Source organism: Motacilla alba, chromosome 5 (genome assembly GCF_015832195.1).
Source record: "Motacilla alba alba isolate MOTALB_02 chromosome 5, Motacilla_alba_V1.0_pri, whole genome shotgun sequence".
In the NCBI taxonomy this organism is placed as follows: Eukaryota; Metazoa; Chordata; class Aves; order Passeriformes; family Motacillidae; genus Motacilla; species Motacilla alba.
The window spans coordinates 55,076,905-55,099,695 of NC_052020.1; the positions used below are offsets into that span (position 1 = coordinate 55,076,905).

Sequence of the window (22,791 nt, forward strand, 5' to 3'; positions counted from 1 at the left end):
GCGCACCCGGGCTCGCCGCAGGGAACGGGGAGTCTCTGCTTTCCCCCCGAAGCGGCCGTGGCCGGTGCTAACGGGGAGCTCCGGTCACCCGTGTGGGTGTCCGGCGCTGGAGTGTTGTACCGCAGCCCCACGGCCCCCGCGTGGGACAGTTCAACTGCGAGAAAACCACTGCGAGCTGCGTGAGGAAGTGTTTCCTTCTCGCTGTAATTTCACACGTTAATACCTCCGCCCTCCCTCCTGGAGCTTCACGGTGATGCAGGAGCCCAGGGGCAGCCGCCGCCACGCTCTGTCACAGACCCCGAGAACAGCGCTTTTTTTCATCCTTCCAGGAGCTGGTCCAGGCCTTCTTCCCACCAGTGTGTCTGGACCTCTCCTGTGTGACAACATCCAGCTTCTCCGGAACTATCCCATGTGAGTAAGTGGGATTTCCGGCCCCCCTGCTATCTGCCGCAGATCTGAGAGAAAACATAAGCCAGGTCAGGCTTCCCTCCAGGTCTTACCACTTGACTTTTCCACCCCTAAAGTGACATTTGTCCTTCAGCACAAGCATTGTAAGTGTTTAATCCACACAGCTCCATCATTCAGTTTCTGGAGATACCATTGTTTTTATGTTGCTGCAACTGAGATCCCTCTAAGTATCTGACAAGCCAAAGGGGCAAACTTAATCATTGCAAAACTGAGAGATTTTATTACAAATTTGAAAATGGCAAAAGTAACAAAAAAGGCAACAAAATAAAATGCCACAATGTTAAAATGTACCAGCATCCATCCCTGCTTCAGTGACCCTGAAGGTCTTCCGGAGGCATCCCTCCTCTGTGTAAGCGAACAGGACAAACCCAACTAACACAATCCTAGTTTCCAAATGGAGGATCAGCCCTTCCTCCTGGGTCTGTCTGGGGATTTTCTAACCACTACAGAATAAAAGCGGAGCTTTCAAAATATGTCTTTCAGAATGTGTCTAAAAAATCCCCATTTCCCCTCTCACTCCGCTTCAGCCTTGCCTCAGGGGTATATAGTACCGAGGGAAAAAAACCTCTGTGGCTATAAGACACCAGCTCCCACAGAAGGTGGAGGGACCCCCACATTACAGCTGCTTTGTAGGTTTTCCTGTTTCATAGGAAGTTAAATAAACAGCCTCCATAAGCCAGCAGAGTCGTGGTTTTCAAATCCCATTGAAAAGTTGCTTTTCTTATGGTTCGAGTCCTTTTCTCCCCACCTGTTTACACACCCCAGGGCAGCACAAGCCAAGAGCGCCCATGAGGGGCTTGTGCAGCCTCTTGCTCTGTCCCATGTGCGTCTCACCAGGAGCTCCTGCCACCTCCGGTAAGGTGGGGTACAAGGCAGTCCCCCTTTCTCACCACCCTCGCTCTCTTACTGCCTTCCCACCACGCTTACATTTACAATTTACTTTTTTTAAATTATTATTTTCTGACCTCAGAGGAGGAGGGAGTAGAAACACACATGGAGAGAGCTGTGATTATGTCCTGATGTCTTTCTGACCCACCAGCATAAGCTGTGTCACTTTGTATTGGCTGTGAGTGATACCATTGCCTGTGTTGTACAGCAAAACACCAAATTTCATTCCTCACCACCGCTTTCATCAGTTTGGCTCTGGTTTCTCTGAAGCTCTTCAAAGTCCTCTTTGGACCAGAGTCAACCTAAATAACATGTAAATAATTAATCATTTAAATAAATAACATGCCATCTGCAAATAGCGATTTGCTCTGTACACGGGTTAATAAATATGGTAAATAACCCAAAACAGAGTACAAAACCTTGAGCCACCTACTGCCAACCTCTTTTGGGCAAGAAAAGTGGCTACTAGTATTTATAGGAGCAGCAGGATTATAGCTCCATGATCTCTCAGTTCTGCTGCTGCACAAACACAGGAGGGAAAGATGGTCCCCGAGTCCTGTGAGCTTTATATAAAAATAAAAAATAGTACATATATAAGGCAATGGAAAAGATAAAGCTGTGCTGGTCAGTGGGATAAGCAGCAAACACATGGATGAAAATTCTTTGGAGCCTATGGTCCGTCATCTCTCAGCCCATCTTCATCACCCACCCAGGCTCAGGCTGCCTGGAAACAGCCCCATAAGCTGATGCATTCTGGTGGCCAGGGACATTATTTGCCTTTAATATTCAAGAATTGCACTTATGGGGATGCAAAAAGAAAATGGACTACACACTATCAAATGCTGAGAGGAAACCAAGAGGGATGATCCGAGGCACTGAGTATCTTCTGCAGAGGCCCTGAGTCAGCAGAGATGCTATGGAGGAGGTGGGTGTGATAGATCTTGGAAACTGCACCAAAATCATGACAAAAGCACACAAATAGTGATTTCCACTGCCTTTTCCAGCTGGAAAAACAACGTGTGAACATCAAATGAACCCGGTGGCAGCAGGACCCTGTACGGACTGGACGTTCGAACAGGTTCAGAAGGCAATTTGGTAACATTCATCGGAAAGCCACCTCAGAGGTGGTTCTGAGTGCCAGAACGGAGGGGTGGGGCGCGCAGGGGCCGCGCTCGCGTTTCCCGGGAGAAGCCCATCCCTGCCCATCCCTGCCCGGGAGGGGCTGCTGGTGGCCGGGCAATCGCGGTCCAGGGTGGGAGTGCCGCCGGTGCCTGCTCCTCCGCCTGGCACCCCACCCGGCACAGCTGCTCTCGCCTAAAATAACCCCTGGTTTAACATCAGTGAGCCACCGGAGGAGGAGGAGGCCCGACAGAGAAACGCTGCGTCCTCGGGACTGGCGGTGGTTAAAGCAGCACAGAGGCCGCAGACATCGGTGAGGAAGCCAGATCGTATCTTCTCATCCATTCCCGGCCAGACCGGGGAAGCGCCTTTACTTATTTCTTTTTCTTTTTTTTTTTTCCCTGAAAAAAGACAAAAAAAACAAAACCCAACCAACCAAAAAACAACCAAAAAAACCAAACAAACAAACAAACAAAAAAAAACCCAACAAAACACACACACACACAAAAAAAAAAAAAAAAAAAAAAACAAAAAAAAAAGCCAACCCCACACACTTTATGCCGAGAGCGGAGGCTCACAGCAGACCACACTCCGCCTCTGCTCGATCAAGCAGCCGAGCCCCCCAGCCCACGCTGATGCCTTGGGCAACGCACGGGAAAACACGCACCCTCCCGAAAAATCCCCCACGGGGCTGCACCCGCTCCTTCCCTCCCTCGCTCAGGAGCCGCGCCGCCCGCAGCCGCGCAGGGGCCGCGCCCACCGCACCGCCAGGCCCGCGCTGAGGCCGCGCCGGCGTTTCCCGGGAGAAGCCCATCCCTGCCCATCCCTGCCCGGCCCGGCGGGGCCCAGCCCGCCCGGCAGGAAGCGCGGGGGGGCAGCGCCCACCCCATCCGCCGGGCGGGCAGCGGGGGCGGGCGGTGGCGGCGCTTCCGCGCGGGTAAGCGGCTGCGCGGGCGCGGGGGAGCCGCGGGGCCGGCGGCGAGGGAGGGAGGGAGGGAGGGAAGGAGGGCGCTGGTCCCGCGCCACGGGGAGGCTGCGCTCGCCGCCTCCCGATGCGCGTCGTGTCTCTCTCCCCACACACACCCCACCCCCCAAATAATTTTCTGCGGGAACAATAGCAAATATCGGCGTTTATTTGCGCAGGGGCCGCTGGCGGGGCGGGGCGGGGCGAGGGCGGCTCAGCCCGCACAATGGGGGCTTTGTTGGGCGCACAGGGCTCCTCTGTGCCGGGGCCGCCGGGCTCAGCCCCGCTCCCCCGTGCCTCCGCCGCGGCTCCGGGGCAGCAGAAAGCACCGTCAGATCACAGGGAAAACGCCGGCCAGGTTTAAAGTTCGTGCCGACACCCCGCAGAGCGTAGTTAATCAGCGGGAGAAGCATCTCTGAGTGTAGCTGGCAGATGGGAAAGTCCCCGAGAGGTCTTGAGCTCACTGGTCGTGGGTTTGAGCGCTAGCAGTGGTATCGGAAGGAGAAACTGTTAAATTGGGGTGCAGGGACTATCTGGAGGAGGGAAGAGGCTCCATGCCAGGCGTCCATCTCGTTTCGGTGGTGAGAAGTCAACACTCGAGCCTTTGGGAGCTCTCCGATTTCTTAATGAGATGAACATCTTGTTCCCTTGCTCCCAGGCACACCATGGATACCACCGGCCACAGCGTCCTCCTCCTCCAGCAGCTGAACATGCAGCGGGAGTTTGGCTTTCTGTGTGACTGCACAGTTGCCATTGGAGATGTTTACTTCAAAGCCCACAGAGCGGTGCTCGCTGCTTTTTCAAACTATTTTAAGATGATATTTATTCATCAGACGAGGTAAGAACACACAGCTCTCCTCCTATCCTTTTACCGCTCTCGGCATTCTGCTTTTTCTGATCTTTAAAGGTATAAAAGTCTAAAAGAGTATAAATGGGGATGTTAGGTGGCCTGAGATTATTTTCCTAACCCAGCACAGGCCTTGGCTCTCAAAACAATCCCAGTCCAGGAAGCGCTGCCCTTTAAAACCGCTTTCTTAGTCAGCATATGGCAACATCAGACCCTGCATTTTGGAGATGAGGCATTTGTGTGACCAGATCAGTAAAGCATATGAGTACCACCATGTTCCTGCAGTGAGAGCCTTGTAGATTTGGAATCCAGGGATAACCTGATACCTCCTGCCCATGTGAAATATGTCCAGTACTTTGCCTTAGGTTGTTGTCAAGCTTGCTGAGTGAGGCTGTAATTTCTGGCAGGATCCACAGGCTTGAAACAATCGAGAAGCTGTGGCCTTATCACAGTTCTGTGCTTCAGACTCTTGGAGATAAGGGCCGAGACTGAGATCATCAATTCATTTCAAGCTGTTGTTCACATGCTTCACCTGGTCAGGTCAGGAGTGGTTCTGCAGGTATAACAAGAGCAGTGCCAAGGTCTGGCCTCTGACCTGGGGCTGGCTGCTTGTGATGGGTTAAACCTTCTTCATTCCCCTTCCTTTCTGAGGGTCGTGGCCTCCAGCACCTCTGCAAGATAATCTTTAGGATCAGCTGCATCGCCCCTTGGCTGGAAGTGAGATGAGTGAACTGCCCTTCCCTGTAGATGTTGTTTGCTGACACTTAAGTGCAATACTCATAAAGATTACACAGTACTGGCAGCTGACCTTATTACTCAGATAGATGGAGTGGCACACACTGGTGATGCACAGCTTGCATGGCATCGCTGCGGTGCCGTGTGGCTGCAGCTGGCTGTGTGTGGGAGGCATGGGGTGGCCAGGGCTGGTCACTTGCACCAGCCTCAGCTGCACTGTGCACTTGGTCTTCAGAATCACAGGGATAAACGCAGACTCAGGCACTTGGCTTTGCAAACAAAGCTTCTGCACTTCTGCAGGGCTTGGCAGGGAGTGCTGCTTGTAAAAGTGCTCTCACAGCAAATGGGCAGGTAATGGATCGGGATTTGGGTCCCTCTATGTACTTAATCATCTGTTTTGTTTCAGCGAGTGCATAAAAATTCAGCCTACCGACATCCAGCCTGACATATTTAGTTACTTGTTACATATCATGTACACTGGGAAGGGGCCAAAGCAGACTGTCAGCCAGAGCCGGCTGGAGGAGGGCATCCGCTTTCTGCACGCAGACCACCTCTCCCACATCGCCATCGAGATGAACCAGGCCTTCTCCCCAGAGCCCGTCCAGTCCTCCAACTTGTACGGGATCCAGATCTCCACGGCACACAAGCTGGCCAAGGAGCGCCTGGGAGCCAAGGAGAGCCTGCCCAAGGCGGGCGGCCGGTCTGCGGCCCAGGGCGATCACCCCCAGCTGCAGCTGTCCCTGGCCATCGGCCTGGACGACGGCCCCCTGGACCAGCAGGTCGCTCGCCCCTCGGCCCAGCCCGCGGCCCTGGCCAAGCCGGCAGAGGAGCGCCCGAAGCTCTCGGTTTCCATAAAGCAGGAGAGGTGCGACTCGGAGCCCGTGGTGTCCCAGAGCTGCACCCCTCCTTCTCCGGAGGTGGCGAGCCCCATCCTGGCCAAGGGCAGCCTCAAGGTGCACTTGTGCCACTATTGCGGGGAGCGCTTCGACTCGCGGGACGGGCTGCGGCAGCACCTGCACACCCACGTCTCGGGCTCGCTGCCCTTTGGCGTGCCGGCCTCCATCCTGGAAAGCAGCGACCTGGGCGAGGTGCAGCCTCTGGCCGAGGACAGGGAGCCCGGGGACGGCCATCGCCTCGGGGCCTTCCTCCTCAAGGAGGATGAACATCAGCTGGAGCACCCGAGCTGCAGCGAGCTGGAGCCTCTGCAGATCGGGCAGCTCTCCCTCATCTCCAAGGACCACGAACCGGTGGAGTTGAACTGTAACTTTTCTTTCTCAAGAAAGAGAAAGATCAGCTGCACCGTCTGCGGCCGCGCGTTTTTCCGGAAGAGCCAGCTGCTGGAGCACATGTACACGCACAGAGGGAAGCAGCACAAGTACGGCCGCTGCCAGCGGCTGGAGAGCCCCGGCACCCCCAGGTTCCACCCTTACTGTGACAGCGAGAGTGTGGGAAAGAGCTCCAGCTTGTCCCAAGACCACTTAGATGAATGTATACTGGAGTCAGATCTCATCCAAGAAAGCGTCGATACGATCCTGGTAGAGTAATTCTCCCCTTCAGATGCTGAAACTAGATGTTTTGGCATTCTCCACCTAGGGAGTGGCTGCTCTGTGCAGCTGATTTTCTTGAGCCACCGTTCCCCTCACTGCTGAGATAACTATGAAGGACTGTGTACTTTGACTTGTGTACTTGCTTTTTTTACTTCTCTAACTTTTAAACTCGAGTTAATTCCCATCTAAGTCCTTCTTGGAAGCCTCCGTGTAACTCAGTTATGTTTTTCCTGAATGTGAACTTATTCCTACTCTGCTTTACTGGAGTAAAGGCTGTATTGCTGGGTGTGAGGTTTAAACATTGTCTAGTACTCTGTGTGGTGCCTAGGACTGTTTGTATCCCATAGAATTGCTCTTCTGAAACCAGATGGATGGAAGTGTAGAGGGAAATACTGTGTTTCCCAAACAGTTTGTTTTTAATGAAAATAAATATCTCAAGGAGATGAATCCTGAAGTTCATGTTGTTCATGTAACTGCAGTTAATAAATCTCTGCATACATATTTGCAGGAGCCATAAGGCTGCTCTTTTCAAGGGAATTGGCAGTGTTGATGTAGGGGTGGCAACCTTCATTTTGACAAGCCCTGGAGTCCTCATCTGTCTTCTAAATTTACTTTTAAACTCTAGGGATTTGCATGTGTTTTTCCTCCTTCCTACTCCTCCCTTGTTCACCACTACTGCATAAGCAAGGACAGATTTTGATGCCCCTCTAGGACCATGTTTCATTTTTGGACTGTCTTCTCTGCAGGGAGGAAGGAAAGCTGCAAAGGAGTGTTCTCTCTTCTTTGAGGGGAGACATACCCTAGCTTAAGTCTTTACAGGATTAAATGCCACACACGTATTTTCTGAGTGAAAATGATTTCTAACTTTATAAACAGCTTGGAGTAAACATTTTAAAATATTACAATCTGTATATTTGCTCAGAGCAAATACACAGTGTGTTATTTTTTTCTCTGTTTGCAGAGCCAGTGTTAGATGGTAACATGCATGTTTTTTGCCTTTCATATAATCATAGAATTCACATAATTCATCGAATCATAGAGGGCTGGAAGGTTCATTAAACTTGCAACCCCCCTACCATAGGCAGGCACACCTTCCACTAGGTTGCTCAAAGCCCCATCCGGCTTTTTATTTATCATTACTGGTTATCTGAAGGGTAATATCCAAGAAGGGGTTAAAATTATACACATGCCTCTTGAATTCACAGTTTGTCCCTCTCTAGTTTTCATCCCAGGCTTCCCACCAGATGGGCTGCAGCCCACCCCTCAGAGATGCTGTTACTCAGAAGGCCCCAGGGAGACACACCACGTTCTTAGAGAGCAGAGGTCTCTTCTGCAGCTCAGAGCAAAAGCCTCGTGAGCTGCTCCCATAATCTCTTTACCCAGATTTTGAGAAGCTGGAGGCTTCCTGCCAGTCCTGGTGGAGCCGAGTCATTGCCTTTGGAAAGGGGGAGCCTGAACAATGGTGTGAGGACGCTTTGCTGTCAGAACGCCTGCTCCAAAGCTCTTTGTAGTTGGGACTCGAGCTGTCTTTGATATTGTCCTGGAGCAAGAGCTGCAATTAAATCACTGCCGAATTAAAAGACCATCTGAGGTCTTTGTGAGGGCGGTTGCTGCTTCTCCTGGGCAGGGAGCTGCTCACTCCAGGGGCAGGATTGGCCACTGAGAGCTGCCAAATTGTGTTTCAAGACAAAGGGGCGAAACAACCAGTCCCTGAGCCTGCCGAGAAGATGTTGCAAAATGCAGGCTGTGGTTTGGAGTGTGCTTCTTTGCAAGCCCCAGTGCTCCTTTTGCTGCTTGTACCCATTTAAGCTGCTCTGGTGTGAACACATTTGAACCCTGCTTAAAAAGCCCTTCTTTAGAACAAGCAAACAAACAGAACCCAGCTGACACCCAGGCCTGTGAATGCTGCATCTGAGCACGGAGCCATTCTCACGGAGCGTTTCCTAGAAGAGAACCTTCTGCCTCTCTCCCAGCCTAACAGCATCAGCTAAATCACATCCAGCACAGGCTGCTCGTAACTGGGAGAATGCCCTCCGGCTTCCACTGACCTCTATTTCTACATGATGGGTAAAAAAAAGATAAAAAAAGATAAAAGAAGAGGTATTTTATGGTCATTCCCTATTTGTATGCGACACTTTACCGAGTGCTGCTGGCTTCCCTCAGCTTCCTACATTTAATTTAAAAACAGAGAGAAGCGTTTGTTGGGGTGGCTTAGAGCTGTAGAAAGGAGAGGGATTGAATCAGCTATTCAGTCAGTAGATAAGCACCTCGGATTGTCAAATAGGTGCCTAACTTGCCTGAAGTAATTGGTATTGAAAGTCAAAGGGCTCTTGATGTCTCTGCAGAGGTGACAGGGTAGTGTAATACAGGTCAGTGTTGGGGACAGCAGCAGGGACAGCAAGCAGCAGTGCCCAAGGCATCTCTGCGACGCGCTGCTCATCCTCAGGTGCGTGGGCTGGACAGTTTTGTTCTCTTCTTGCCCATTAAAAACGGAGCTTTTATAAAAGCTGTGATCTCAGGTAAAAGAGCCAAATATCACTCAGCTGTATGTGCTGTAGGAGTGGCTCCATGGCACTGACTACAAGCACACCAGCAAAGCTGAAATGAGACATAAACCAGGGCTGTGTTCCTGTGAAAAGATACCTTGAAAAGATACAACTGTAAAGGATTGTTTTCTGTTACCCTTACACCCCTTTTAAAGGTGTACTTTGGTTAATCTTTGTGGGACTGAACATCTGTGACATCAAATGTCTGCCAAAGGCTTTTTTTTTTTTTTTTTGCATCATTTGCAATACAAGAAATGCATTTTCAGCAGTTTTCTATGGCAAGTGTTAAAGCACTGTTATAATTAAAGCAGCAGGAAAAGCTGGAGACAGAAGTCATCAGCTCCAAGTTATGTTAACATAAAAACATCATTCTCTCCAAGTCTTATGAATAGAAAATAATTTTACAGGGCAGTTACATTTGCTAAGCAAGGGCAGCAGCTGCTCCTGGATAAATCATGAGAAGTTTTATTACTGTATGTGGAAGACACTTGAATTACTGAGTGCTTAACCTTTATGCCGGTGCATGCTTGGAAATCTGCCTGACTTGCACAGCTGGGTTTGACAAATACTCATTTCTTGTTGGGGTTTGATTTTCTTTTTTTTAAATAAAAACCTAAAAAAATTTGTCACAGTCTGCAGAATAATTATACTAGTGATTCCTTCCAGATACCTGTGATTGGTTCATAGATGCACATGGGCTTAGGCAAAGGAAGCCCTGGGGTGGGAATACTTCAAGTCTGGAAGTCCCAAAGCTCCAGGGGATCCTTGGAGATTTGCCACGTGCTCTGGAGAGGTCCCATCATTAGGGGTACTGAGCTGATGAACCACAGTCATTGGAGTGCCCTCTCTTTGGGCTCTGCAGCTCATATTTTATGTAAAGATGGGAAGATTTGGGCTCAGATCCCCCCTGCCAAAGCTCCTGAGCATGAGCAGACTCCTCAAGTGAAGGAGAGCCAGCTCAAGTGAACTCTGCAATGCCTCCAAGTGCAGAAGTGGCTGCCATCGTGTATCTGGGTGCTGGCCCCAAAATGCTCACTGTACGTGGCTGGCTCAACCACCAGAGTATGAGAAACAATTTCAAGATAGGTATTATGAATTATTTTTAGTGCTCTGATGCTGCTGGATCCAACAGGGTCTGTGTTTCTCAGGCTTCTTAGGGTGCATTGAAGTGTGTGGACAAAAGTGTGTTTATCCCCCCTTGCAGTGTGGGGTCTGGAGAATCTTGGTTTTTCTGCACACTGAGAGGGTTGAACAGGGAAATTAAATTTGCTGTTGGGATGTAAACCTGAAGCAGTGAGCATTACAGTTAAAAATAAGGCCATGAAACACTGCTCTCGTGACATTTCATTTCTTCAGTGTAATGCTGATACAGAATAGTTTTCTGGTATTTTGGAAGCAGAAAGTATTTATCCTGTGTAAGTGAAGCCTCCAGAACTGCAGTGAAAAGTGACCTCAGCATATACAATTCAGCATCATTGGAGGGGACCGTGGGCTATCAGTGGCCAAACTTCATGGCTCATGGAAGGCCTCCCACAGCAATCAGCCAACCATGCCACACCTCTGACATGACCTTCAGATTCCCTGTTCAATAAACTTCAGTCTCTTCCCTCCTTGTCCAGAATTGCCAAAATGACTGCAACAGAATGGCCTTCCGAGCAGTCCAGCACTGAGAAAATATATCCTGAGCAATAAGAAATCATGAGGAAAAAAGTAATGAGGATGGATGTGCCCTAAATTACATGCTGGTTAAATAGTTGCAACCAGAGCTGTGTCAAGACTGAGCTCCCTGAGATGCAATCGCAGCATCTACGGGATTTGCATGTTTCATTAAGAAAAAGTAATGACACGACTTCAAAAGCAGCCTAGGAGAGGAAATGTTCTCCACCAACTATTCTAAATCAGAGGCTGCACCCTCAGAACAAAGGCAGGGCAACGCTCTCAGCCTTCTCTGGGTTTCGCCTGAGTGGGGGTGGCCCTGGGAAGCTCTGGGGGGGTTCCAGCAGCCCGTGCCTCGGGGGCACCTCCCGGGATGCACAGGGCAGTGCGGCAATGCTTAGTCCGCGTGAATCCTCCTGTCAAACGCTGTAGGGGAACACTGTCTAAAGCCCTCTGTCCCTCCGTGGCAATCCTGGGATTTGCAACCCATTGGTTTTAGGACATAAAGCCAGCTATAGGCGCCAGGGCAGGGAAACCGGGGCGGCGAGCCATCGAGGGGTGATGGATGCGGGAGGAGACCTCGTGGCAGGCGGACAGTGGTGTCGGCCACCGAGACAGATCCAGCGGCGGGCGTGAGCCTCGCCGAGCTCCGGCCGAAGCAGCGGCGGCCGATGCTCCGCGCCGCCTTTTGCCCGCAGCCCTCCCGGGAGGGACCCGCTCCGGCAGCGGCCGCCTCCGCCACCCGCAGCACCGCCGGAGCCAGCAGGGCAGGCGCCCCAGCCTGTCATTAGGGCCGAGCATCCCCCGCCAGGCTGTGTTCCCGGCTCGCTTACTCATGGCGCTAATGCCGGGGTGCGGGCGCGCCTTCCTGCCGTGCCTGTTGCTCTGGCCCGCTCCGGGCTCTGCCCGCGGGCTGCCCCACGCCCCGCACGGAGCTTCGGGCGCTTCCCAGCGCCTCGGCCTCCCCTGCCTGGCCGCAGCTGGGAAGCGGAATGCGAATGGGGTTTCAGGCTGCCTGGAGCCCGACGCCTCGGCGCGGCGCAGCCGGGGAGGCGCGGCGGGAGCGGCGGGGGCTGCGGCGCCGCTCCCCCGGCCCGGGATGCTCGGGAGCTCCGGAGGAGCCGCAGCCCTTGCGCTCCCCGCCCAGCTGCCGTCCCAGCAGGCTCCCGCCACGCCGAGCTGCCCCCGCGCCGAGCCCGGACACAGCGCGGCCTCGAGTCTTCATTAAAACGGCAAATGGTGAGAGCCAACGTGACACGAGTGACGGGCGCTGGGGCGCGGGGATGACATCCATCCCTCTCCAGATGGAAGGCTTCTCTCAGGGACAAGGGCAAAGCGATGCTTGGTGGGTCCGTGCACCGGTAAGGACCTGGCATTGGAAAGGCACCGCCCGAAAGGACAGCCGTGCCTGCAGAAGGGACCCTGCTGGAGCGTCTTGAAACGCGGGTGTCGCCTCTTCCAGATTAAAGAGGTGTGGAAGGCAGATCTCTGCGAGGTCTGACTTGAGGACTGACAGGGGGACTGCCAGCTCGAGCTGCAGATGATACTTTCATCTTAGCAATCTGAATTGCAAAATATGTTTTCTTACCGTCTCCCTCCCTTTTGTATCCAGCCTGTTTGTCAGTTTTTATATAACGAAACCTACTTTAAAATGCTGGGTTTGGGTATTTTTGCTGAAGTCCACTTTTTGGCTAAGTGAACTTTAACCCCACAGCAGAAAAATCCCATCATTTGGCACAGAACTGCACTCTTCACAATTCTCTGCAAAAAGAAAGACATGTGAAAGCTGTGCCTCCTAAAAAAACATTAACCTATATTGTAGCTTAAATAAGTGTATAAGAAATAACATCCTCTGATTAGGTGTTTTTTAAAGTCACATTTAATGTTAAGATTTTGTCCATTTGCAAATGAAAAGTATTTCATTATTTTAGTACTACCCAACAAGAGCTGACAAGAACCATTTCTCTGGGAAATAAAACTGCAGAGGTAAAATCATATTAAAGCAATTATTTAAATCAATCTGTTTCCTTGGAGCAGTTCATTTTGAGTTACTCATGTTGAAAGGCTCTATCTATAACACAGGAAACATTAGGGCTTCAGTGCCTGTAAATGTGGGTCTGGCTTCCATCCATCCATCCATCCATCCATCCATCCATCCATCCATCCATCCATCCATCCATCCATCCATCCATCCATCCCAAGTGAAAACCAACATTCCCATGTATTTTGTGAATTTACTCAATTTCTTACATACATTTGTGGGGAAAAAAAAAAGACAAAACCCAACCCAAACCCCACAAAACAACAACAAAACCCCCCACAACTGCATCTTCACTTTCATACATGTTGCATATGAGAATGTCCATGATTTGTGCAGGGATTTATGCAGGGATTGCACCTTGGATTCAAACACCAGACTCCTGGCTGCTGTAGAGTCAGTCCTTTGAAGCCTATGGAGCTGCCATGACCTTCAGCAGCTGGAGATCTGCCCCTGTGCATTTCTAATCCATTTCTGGTGTCCCAGGGCAGGAAAGAAAATGCAATATTTGTTTGTGCCATCGTTGTCTACTGGCAGATTTCACAGGGAACTTTTCAATGGATACGCTTGTTTTCTGCTGGGCTCAGTGTTGACTTAACAGAAAAGCTTTTTATCCCCCTGGAAGCCTCTCTGGGTACGAGCTATACTATTTAAACACCTTTTTCTTTGCTGTTAATATAAAAAAGCTGTGGGAGATGAAAATATTCAACATGACACTGCAAAGCAAGGATAGGGAACTTGTTGGATTTGGAGCTGGATTGTCCCCACTGAGGAGAGCCCTGGAAGCATCTGGGACAAAAGCAACAGCACAGGTTGTGGGGTGAGCAGAAGAACCACTTCCATGATTCAGAGGGCAGCAAGCAATGAATCTAGCTCAGAAGCAAGCTGAATATGGCCATAAAAATGATTGGATATCAGGAAAAAATTCTTCCCTGAGAGGAGTGTCCAGCATTGGAGCAGGCTGCCCAGGGCAATGGTGGAGTCACCATCCCTGGAGGGGTTTAAAAAATATGTAGATGTGGCACCTGGGGACACGGTTTAGTGGTGGCCTTGGCAGTGCTTGGTGATCTTAGAGGTCTTTTCCAACCTGAATGATCCTGTGATTCTATGATAATGCCAGATTATTTTAGCTGTTGGTGAGGATGGTGGTCCTAAAGTCAGGCCACCCTTTGGTGCTCTGTCACAGCCACACAGCCACATCCTCACAGGTTCCCTGGCCCGCCACTCTTTCACAATAGTAAATTTATTACTCCTTCTGTGAAAGAATTAATGTCTTATTAATGGTCTACTCTCTAATCATAAGGAAGGAGTAGAGAGTCTTAATTAAGTCAATAGCAGCTGTTATGAGCCTGTATTTTGTTCTGTAAACTTGAAAGAATAGATAGCATTAATACTATTAAAAATTTATAACTCCTTTCCCCCGTATTTTGTGTATGTTTTAAACTGCCTCAAGAAGGAAGATGGACCTTGAAGGACATGAAGGACATTATGCAAAAAGCCCCCAAACAATTAGGGTGTGGGACCTATTTGATCTGCCACAGAAAGTGCCAAAACACCAAATGTGCTGCTCCCCTTCCCGAAATGCCAGCCCCAACCTGAAGGCTGTCAGCACCACCCTTGTCAGTCTGCAGAGCCTCAGACATTTTCCTCTGGTGCCACAGGGTATCTAACAGGGAATTTAGCCATGGGGCAGCAGGATGGCTTTTCTTAGCTGCCAGAGATTTGTGATCCTTCACAAATTCCTTATAGCAGTCCCTGGGCAGCCAGGACTCTCTAGCAGAAATGATTGACCAGCAACCAAAGGAAATGCCATAGAAAGGGCAGAGGAGGTGCAAACCTCCAAAGAATTTGGGTCTGCCACCAGCATTAAGATTTCTCTCTGCTCACTGTATGACTGCCTGAACAAGCTGGACACAATGGAGCACCACTGTGAGTTAATCCTTTCACATCTAAAATCTCTCCATAGCTGCCCACTCAATCACAAGGCAAGAAAACAACAGGTACATTCAGCTTTAATGAAATAATCATCAGTTTCATGTACAGCTGTAACAGAGGGAAAACCAGATACAAGAGAGGATGCAAACCCAGCCCCTGACACGGAGCAAGTCACGGGGCAGGGCTGGACTGGGCATTTCTGCCATTCTCCTCCTTTTTTGAAGATGTGTTTCGCCTAAAAGGCAATACTGAAATAACACCAAATCCTCCCAAAACAGCTCAGCAGGCTGACAGAGGATGACAGCCTGGCCCTCTGGGGTAATTTTGTGTTTATTTACTAAAGCTTGGACATCCTCCTCTGCAGCTGACTCCAGCGGGATCCCACAGCAATGCTGCAGCCCTTTGCTCAGCACCAGCCTGCCACAGTGCCCAGTGTAATCCTGTAGGCCTCTGCCAGCATCAGGATGGCTCTTCCTGGGGTGCTGCAGCAGCTCCAAAGGTACATCTGAAAGTCCTTTAAAAGTCTCTTTTTCAAAACTATGGCAAAATACCTGGAAGGACCAGTATGAAGTACAAAGCCATTAAAATCGTACACACTGAATTATCAATAGCTGATAACTTAATAAACAAATTCACAGGGAAAAAAAGACACTTTTTTTTTTCTTTACCACCCTCTGGGTTTTTTTAAGTTTTACTTTCACAGAGATGAGCTGTGGCTCTTGCTGCTCGCAGTCCTCTTGTGACATCGAGGAGATGTTTTATCAAGGTTTAAAACATGTTTGTGCACCAGGTACGAGGGACAGGTACAGCCCTTGTATTTTAGCAGGAATCCAAAGTCTGTGCTGCTGGGAAGGGAGATCTCAGCGCACAGTCAGTGAGCAATCGCCAAGCACAGCTGCTGTTTCTGTGCTGGCTGAGGAACACGCAGGAGAATTTTCTCAGAGGAACACCCCACTGCCTTGCCCACAGCTGGACACGAATCCCAGCCACGCAGATGCAATCCCATATTACTAAAAGGCCCCTTTCTCCTGGAGTGCTGGTAGCTGGGGGTGATGCTCACACACACGTGCAGACCCCTCGGGGCAGGGCAGTCCGCGGGTTTGACAGCAGTGGGCTTGTCCAGGCATCCTCCAGCCACGTCCTCAGGCCCTCATGTCAGGATTTTTTTTTTTCCCCTGAGGACTTTGGTAAGATTGCTCCAGCATTTCCCTGCATGTTTCAGAGCGAGCTACGTGGCGTGCCAGAGCCCGGAGGCAGCGAGCCGGGCACAGCGCACGATTCCCGAGGGATGCCTGGGCGGGATGAAGGCGGGAGGAGCGGGGAGCGGTGCGGGACGGGCTCCGCCGGCAGCCGGGGATGCCAGCGGCACTCAGACCAAACCAAAGCGATCCCAGCGCCGGCAGCACGCTGCAGCTTCCCGAACCATGCCGACTGCTAACACGCATGCAGCTCACTGCTATTTATATCGCATGCCATGTATAAAAAAATACGCTACATCTGAGGAGAGCCTCAGCACGACAGCGGCATGGGGACGGAGGGAGGCGAGGGAGGAGAGGGGCAGCGGGCGGCGGGGCTGCTCCCGCCCGGCCCAGCCGGGAATTCTGCCCGCCGGGCTCCGAGGGGCGAGAGGGGTCCCCCGGCAGACGAGGCGCTGCCGCTCTCTCGGCATTGGCGCAGCCCGGGGTCAGCAGGGCGAGGCTGATGTTGAGCTTTAGCGGGTCTGGAGATGCGCAGGCTGCTCCTGACGGGGGAGAGGCCGAGTGAGGGAAGGAGAGAGCTCGCTGGAAGCCGCCGGCTCCGTGCCTCAGCAGTGAGCGCGGCTCCCTGCGCCGGGGCGTAGCGAGGGCCGGTTCACAGCACAAAGCACAGCCTGGCAGTGATGCTCTCTTGTTAATGTTGCAGACACTTCGCTCTTCCTCGTCTGCAATAAAGCCCCAGCAAGCCTCCAGCTGTTTCAGCGTGCCCCGAATCCAGCCCAGCAGCAGGTCAGGCACTCACTGCCTCCCAGGACCTTTCTTCAAACACATGGTACGCGCAGATCTACAGCATGAACAGCGGGGAAGCAGGGCATGGGGGACAGCAGAAATGTGGCCTTGACATAAATGTGCCAATAAGTGAAAATACAGTCTCTGGAACACCTTAGTTTTTCCGCAGCTGTGGTCAGCGGCGCTGTCTGAAGCCCCAGGGGACGCGCTGCGCTCAGCAGGGTCTGCCCTCGTCCCGGGATCCGTTTCACATGGACACAACTGAACGGGCATGCAGGATCGACTACACCGCGGCCCCGGGAGCTCTCCCAGTTCTCCACACACCCCGCAGGCCAAACGGAGCTTGAAATCACTCCCTCTGCCCTTCCTCTCTGGGGCAAGGCTGCCATCACAGAAAGCTGTTGTGTTTATTCTGTTCCAGGGCCATTTCGTTGACCAGCTGCTCTATGGATGACTGAATGGCCGCCTTCACGAGGGAGGAGGCGGTTTCTATGAGGAGCAACTCGTACTGCTCCCCAGTTCTGTGCCCCTGGTCACCCAGACCTTTCTCCTCTGCCTGGGGACCGCCACCAGCCTCGGGGCCCTCTTTTTGACCAACATCAGTGTTCCTGTTCGATTTTTTATTCCCTTTTTGCTTTTTTTGGTGCAAAACTGGGGACGGCTCATAGGCCTGGTCAGAGTCGGTGTTGTCAGAGTCCTCAGCTTCGGTGATGGTGATGACGATGCTGACACCAGCGCCTGCATTTGCTTCTAGTATCTGATGGCTGGAGCATTCCTGCGCACCTGCTGCCTCCTGCACACTTGCTGCATCCTCCACACTCGCTGCCTCCTGCACACTCACTGCATCCTTCACGCTTGCTACATCCTGGGCACTCGCTGTCTCCTGCACACTCACTGTGTCCTGCACACTTGTGGCATCCTGCATGCTTGCTGTATCTTTCACACTCGCTGCATCCTGCACACTTGCTGCATCCTGCATACTCACTGCTTCCTGCACACTCACTGCCTCCTGTGCACTTGTGGCATCCTGCACACTTGCTGCATCCTTCACACTTGCTGCCTCCTGCTCGCTCACTGCATCCTTCATGCTTGCTGCATCCTGTACACTCATGGCCTCCTGCACACTCACTGCATCCTTCATGCTGGCTGCATCCTGCACATTCGCTGCATCTTGCACACTTGCTGCATCCTGCACACTCGCTGCATTCTGCACATTTGTGGCATCCTGCACACTTGTGGCATCTTGCACACTCACTGCATCCTGCACACTCGCTGCCTCTTTCACACTCACTACATCCTTCACACTCGCTGCATCCTGCACAGTTGTGGCATCCTGCATACTTGCTGCACCCTGCACACTTGTTGCCTCCTGCACACTCACTGCATTCTTCACACTCGCTGCATCCTGCACACTTGCTGCCTCCTTCACACTCGCTGCCTCTTTCACACTCACTGCATCCTGCACACTCGCTGCCTCTTTCACACTCACTGCATCCTTCACACTTGCCGCATCTTGCACACTCACTGCATCCTGCACACTCGCTGCATTCTGCACACTCGCTGCATTCTGCACACTTGCTGCCTCCTTCACACTCCCTGCATCTTGCACACTCGTTGCATCCTGCATGCTCACTGCATCCTTCACACTTGCTGCCTCCTGCACACTCGCTGCATCCTGCACACTCGCTGCATCACCTCCAGATGCCAACTCACTGAAATCAGTTACAGTCTCCTCGGCTTTGCACTCCTTAGAAAGATTTATGCTCTTTTCCAGTTCATCCCTTCCAGGCATCTCTTTGCAGATATGAGGGATTTCCTGCCACTCTGTGATTTCCGGGACATTGTCAGGTTGATCTTTAGAAGCAGGGGCTTCGGGAGCAACTTCCCTGCCCTCCACACCATTGGTGGTTTGGGGCAGACTCCCTTCCTGCAGTTTTTCCTGGGCTGCTTCATCAAATGTCTCTGAACTGGTTATCTCCAACTGAACAGTGCACTCCAAATGTTCTGCATCACGTGTGGGCTCTGTCAAGGGCTCACTCTTCCCAACAGAGGTGTCACTTTCCTTTTCTGTATGGTTGTCCTCTTTCACTGTATCCTGGTCCTCTTTCATTCCATGCTGCTCCTGCTTCGCGGTATCCTGCTCCTCCTTTGCAGAGGCTGGGCTGAAGGACTCAGATTTGTCTGTTGGGGCCAAATCCTCTGGCTCTTCACCAGCCTTGTTCACAACACCCATCACTTCATTTGCTGGAACACTGCCCTCTGACTCCTCCACTGCTTCTGAGGGGCTGGGTTTTTTCTTACCTCTGGAGAACCTCACGCAGGGCATCTTCACCCCAGAGCTCGCCCGTTTCTTTGGGAGGTCTTGTGCGCAGCTCTCCTCAGCATCCACCTCCAGCTGCACTTGGGAATCAGAGGGCACCTTCTTCCGTGAGGAGGACTTCTGCCTTCTCTGAGGTCGGGCAAGGTTTTTGATGGCTGCCCAGGTTCCTTTGGAGGATCGTGATGGATTGGAAGCTTTGGCCTCCTCTTGGTCAGCGCTGGCACATTGGCTTTTCTCCTCTGAGGCTCCTTCGCACGCATCCTTCACAGTCAGCCCTTTCTTACAGGACTTCTTCCGCTTCTTAAAACAGAGCATGGAGGGTTTTTTTGCTTGTTCCTCTGGTGGGGAACATGTGGCCCCTGTGCTGGGAGTCTCTGCCTCTCTTGGGCTCTCCATTTCAATTTCCTTAGCTGCCTTCACCATGTTCTCTTCTCCTTTGTTGGCGCTGTGCTGCCGATTTTCCTGATCAATGCTTCAGACTCCAGAACTGCAGAGATGCTCAAAGTGCATTTTTTTCCTCAAACAGATTTCCAAATAACATTAGTTGCTTTGCAACGAGCGTATGTGGCAGTGAGAAGAAGTTCTGCTGGAGCTGTCGCATCCACTTTATAACTCCCACTTTGCCTTATTACTCACTTTATCACCTCTCCAAGGAATCCCGGGTAGATGAGCAGCTGAACAGGCTTCTCCTTGGCTTTGCTGGCCTCAGTCACTCTCATCTCTGGAGCAACCCACTTCCAGTTGTGCTTGGTCTAACTGTACAATGGCCAGTCTGACATACCTCTTTTTTCCCCCAAAGGATGACAAATCGAGGCAAGAATTAACAATTTTTATTCACCCCACGGACCTGGAAGGAACTTGCACTTTGTGAGCTCTCTGCAATTCCACATCGCCCAGGGAGCTTGATCGAAGCACCAGTGGAAGCAGCGGCTGTTTTCTGCCCCCCAGTGACAAGGTCAGATGCTGCTCTGCCGTGGCTTTGGTTTCTGCTTCAGTTCCCCTCGCATGTTACATGAAATTTGCTGCAAAGCATGACCCAGGCTTTCATCTTTTTATCTGGAACACAATAAATGAGTGGTAAGACCCGTAGAGAAATTTTTAAAAAGTACTAAAAAGTTTTTTCTCCCTAAACATTTCCTTTTGGGAGGCAGACCAGGGCTGGATGCACTATAGCACGTTTTTTCACTAATTAGCATCAATATCCAAAGGCAAAATAAGGCCACAAGATAGCAACCCAGTGATGTTCCATCACAGAAAGTACTATTTTGCTATTTTATTTGGTAAAAAGGGACTTTTTTATATAACTGCCCATATTATGGCGAATACTTATTACCCAGGCACACACATATTTCCTTCTCCTACGGTTTGCTAAATCCTTTCCCCACTGCTCCATATGCACTTATAGTTCCAGCTAGGGAAATTACACCCTGAGACAGCAGATATTTTTATCTTTAATGCACCATATGACAATATGCAAAAACAGAGAATACAAAAAGGAGGCTTGAGGAATACAAAAGCGAAATCACATGGCAAGAAGGGAGCTTATTTATACTACGTGCATGCCTCCCATGGCAACCTCAATTAACACCGTGTGTGCTCATCAAAGACGTGATGTTGTAAGATGTGTGTCAACCTTAGGGAAAAAAAAAAAAAAAAAAAAAAGCTCTGCCTTGAAATATCATCAGAACCTTTTGGATAGAACGATGCAAAAAGGTGTTACCACAAACCGACCAACTTCTGCAGGACGGGCTCGGGGGCTCCGGGCAGGGCTTTACACGGCATTTCGTGCCCTGCTTTTCAAGAGCAGGGTGATTAAAAGGGGGTTCCGGGGCACGCTTCCCCCGCAGCACATCTGGGTTTTTAAAAGATTATGATTTCAGTGAGGCTATTTTAAGGGGAAACCGAGCGGAGCTGTCGGAGCCGTGTGAGCGCGCACCCGCCGCAGCCGCTGCCCCGAGCGCATCCCGCATCCCGCATCCCGCATCCCGCAGCCCGGCTCCGCCGCCCCCGCGCCCGGCAAGTTTTGGGGGCGTTCGCGGGCGCGCAGCAGGAGCCGCCCGGCAGCGCCGCTCCCCCGCCCGGGCACGGGGAGCCCCCCACGGCCGGAGCCCTCCGTGGCCCCGCGGGGCTCCCAGGGCAGCGACCGCCGAGGCGGCCCCGGGACCCCGCCGGTGCCGCCGCCGCCCCCGCGGGTCCCCCCGAGGCGGAGCCGCCCCCGGCCCCGGCCCCCCGCGCCCTCACCTGCAGCCCGGCCCGGCCCCGCTCCGCTCCGCGCTGCCGCCGCCGCCTCCGCCGCAGCCGCGCCCCCCGGGCCGGCGGGGAGGGCGCTGCCGGCAGCCCCCCCGCCCCCCGCCAGCCCCCGGCCCGCCCCCCGCCCCGGCCGGCACCTGCTCGCCGCCTCCTTCCTCCCGTGCGAAAGCGTCTCTCGCTGCTCGCCGCTCAGCATCCCTCTGCCCCGGCGGGGCAGCATCCCGCCCTGTGGCGGGGCAGCACCGCCCTCCTGGTGGGGCAGGGTCCCTCGCCCGCCGGCGGAGGAACCTCCCGTCCCCTCCCAGGCTGTGCACAGCGGCTGCAGACCCGAAAACCACCAACTTCAGCTCGAGGTGAAGGTGCTCCCAGAAATCGAGCTGCGGTTTGTGGTTTGGATCCCGGCGGCAGCAGGAGGCACTGTAAGGGAGCCCGGAGCACACCCCGCGGGGAGGAGGGACCGCTGGGGGCTCCTGGCTTGGTGGGAAGGGAGGGGGTCTTGCTCTTGGCAGCTGATTGTTGTGTCCCACCTGAAACCTTCACAGCTTTCAGCACTCACTGCTGGAGGTGCTGCAGAGCTACACCTTTGGAGGTGGAGATAAGGACAGCCAGCTCTTGGCTTCAAACTGATCCATGCCCAAAACACCAGAGAAAGTGCCTCTTTCATAATCTTTCTTCTTTCCAAAGCAGCTGAGATCTGACTTTAAAAAAGTCACATCTCCAGCTGTGATGATTGATGGGAGAGCCTCCAGAAAAAGGACTTCCCAGTGCAGCTGATGAACCACAGGAAACTGCAGTTGAGATGCCCGAACGTCCCCATTCATCTCCACGGGGAGCTGACGCCCACAAAGGCTTTACAGACATTAACTGCTTCACAGCATGTTTGCACACGAGAAACTGAGCAAAGCAGCACTCTGAACTTGCAAGTGGCTTCCAGTGTAGGCCAGGCTTAGAAAAAGACACACGGCCTCCCCCCTCCTCAGCTTCTTCATGAGAAAAAAGGTACAAAATGGATTAGCTGGGCTGAAATGCCAGCCAGGAGGGCAGGAAAAGTGCATTGAGCACCACAAGGAATTGCCTTTTTAAAAGCTCCCCTCGGAGATGTGTTTGCTCGCATTCACTCAGGATAATAAACTTCATTTGGAAACAGCTTCGCTCCTGAGGTGGGTGGTGGGTTCTAATTATGATCCACTGCTTTATTAAAGCCAAGTGAGGCCCTTCAATGCAAGGAGCTTTTCCCTCGTTGCAGTTGGAGGCAGGAGGGAGGGAAGCAGACAATGAGGATGGTAATGTGAGGCTGGGGAACGTGGCGTGATGGAGGCAAGCTGCCATGGATCCCCTTGGGAGCACTCTGCATGGAATCCAATTATTGCTGACATTCCAGGGGCAGATGGCAGCACCAATGGCCGGGGTGAAATGGAAATACAAGGCAAGCAAAGCATCAGGCCACAAGCTGGGTAAGCTGGACAGAAGATCCTGGCCCAACTGGATCCTGT

At 52.1% G+C, this 22,791-nt stretch overlaps 3 protein-coding genes across 12 annotated transcripts in view; 1 reads left to right on the forward strand and 2 right to left on the reverse strand.

Annotated features, from left to right (window-relative positions):
• Positions 1–428, reverse strand: part of ZBTB1 (zinc finger and BTB domain containing 1) — a 28,562-nt gene extending 28,134 nt beyond the window's left edge. Inside the window, exon 1 of one of the 2 annotated variants that reach the window (XM_038137456.1) lies at positions 224–428. The gene's annotated coding sequence lies outside the window, so the exon portion shown is untranslated. Of the gene's footprint in view, positions 1–6; positions 162–223 lie in introns of those variants that run through there. The other variant, XM_038137457.1, reaches the window with a different exon arrangement.
• A 2,565-nt stretch (positions 429–2,993) lies between these two features.
• On the forward strand, positions 2,994–9,731 carry ZBTB25 (zinc finger and BTB domain containing 25). Of its 5 annotated transcripts, none has more exons than XM_038137464.1 (3): positions 2,994–3,412; positions 4,098–4,277; positions 5,428–9,731. In XM_038137464.1, exons 2-3 carry the CDS (start codon positions 4,105–4,107, stop codon positions 6,563–6,565), a joined length of 1,311 nt encoding a protein of 436 aa, XP_037993392.1. In that variant the 5' UTR covers positions 2,994–3,412; positions 4,098–4,104; the 3' UTR covers positions 6,566–9,731. The 5 variants fall into 5 exon arrangements, with proteins under 5 accessions (XP_037993392.1, XP_037993391.1, XP_037993393.1 ...); XM_038137463.1 differs by lacking the exon at positions 2,994–3,412 and adding an exon at positions 3,447–4,020; XM_038137465.1 differs by lacking the exon at positions 2,994–3,412 and adding an exon at positions 3,447–3,804.
• A 2,895-nt stretch (positions 9,732–12,626) lies between these two features.
• On the reverse strand, positions 12,627–22,049 carry AKAP5 (A-kinase anchoring protein 5). Of its 5 annotated transcripts, none has more exons than XM_038139406.1 (3): positions 21,436–22,049; positions 20,780–20,900; positions 12,627–20,104 (listed from the first exon to the last, which is right to left on the reverse strand). In XM_038139406.1, the coding sequence occupies exon 3, from the start codon at positions 19,469–19,471 to the stop codon at positions 17,117–17,119; it is 2,355 nt and encodes a 784-aa protein (XP_037995334.1). In that variant the 5' UTR covers positions 19,472–20,104; positions 20,780–20,900; positions 21,436–22,049; the 3' UTR covers positions 12,627–17,116. The 5 variants fall into 5 exon arrangements, with proteins under 5 accessions (XP_037995334.1, XP_037995335.1, XP_037995333.1 ...); XM_038139407.1 differs by having other exon boundaries at positions 20,769–20,900; XM_038139405.1 differs by having other exon boundaries at positions 20,737–20,900.
• Positions 22,050–22,791: the final 742 nt, after the last annotated feature.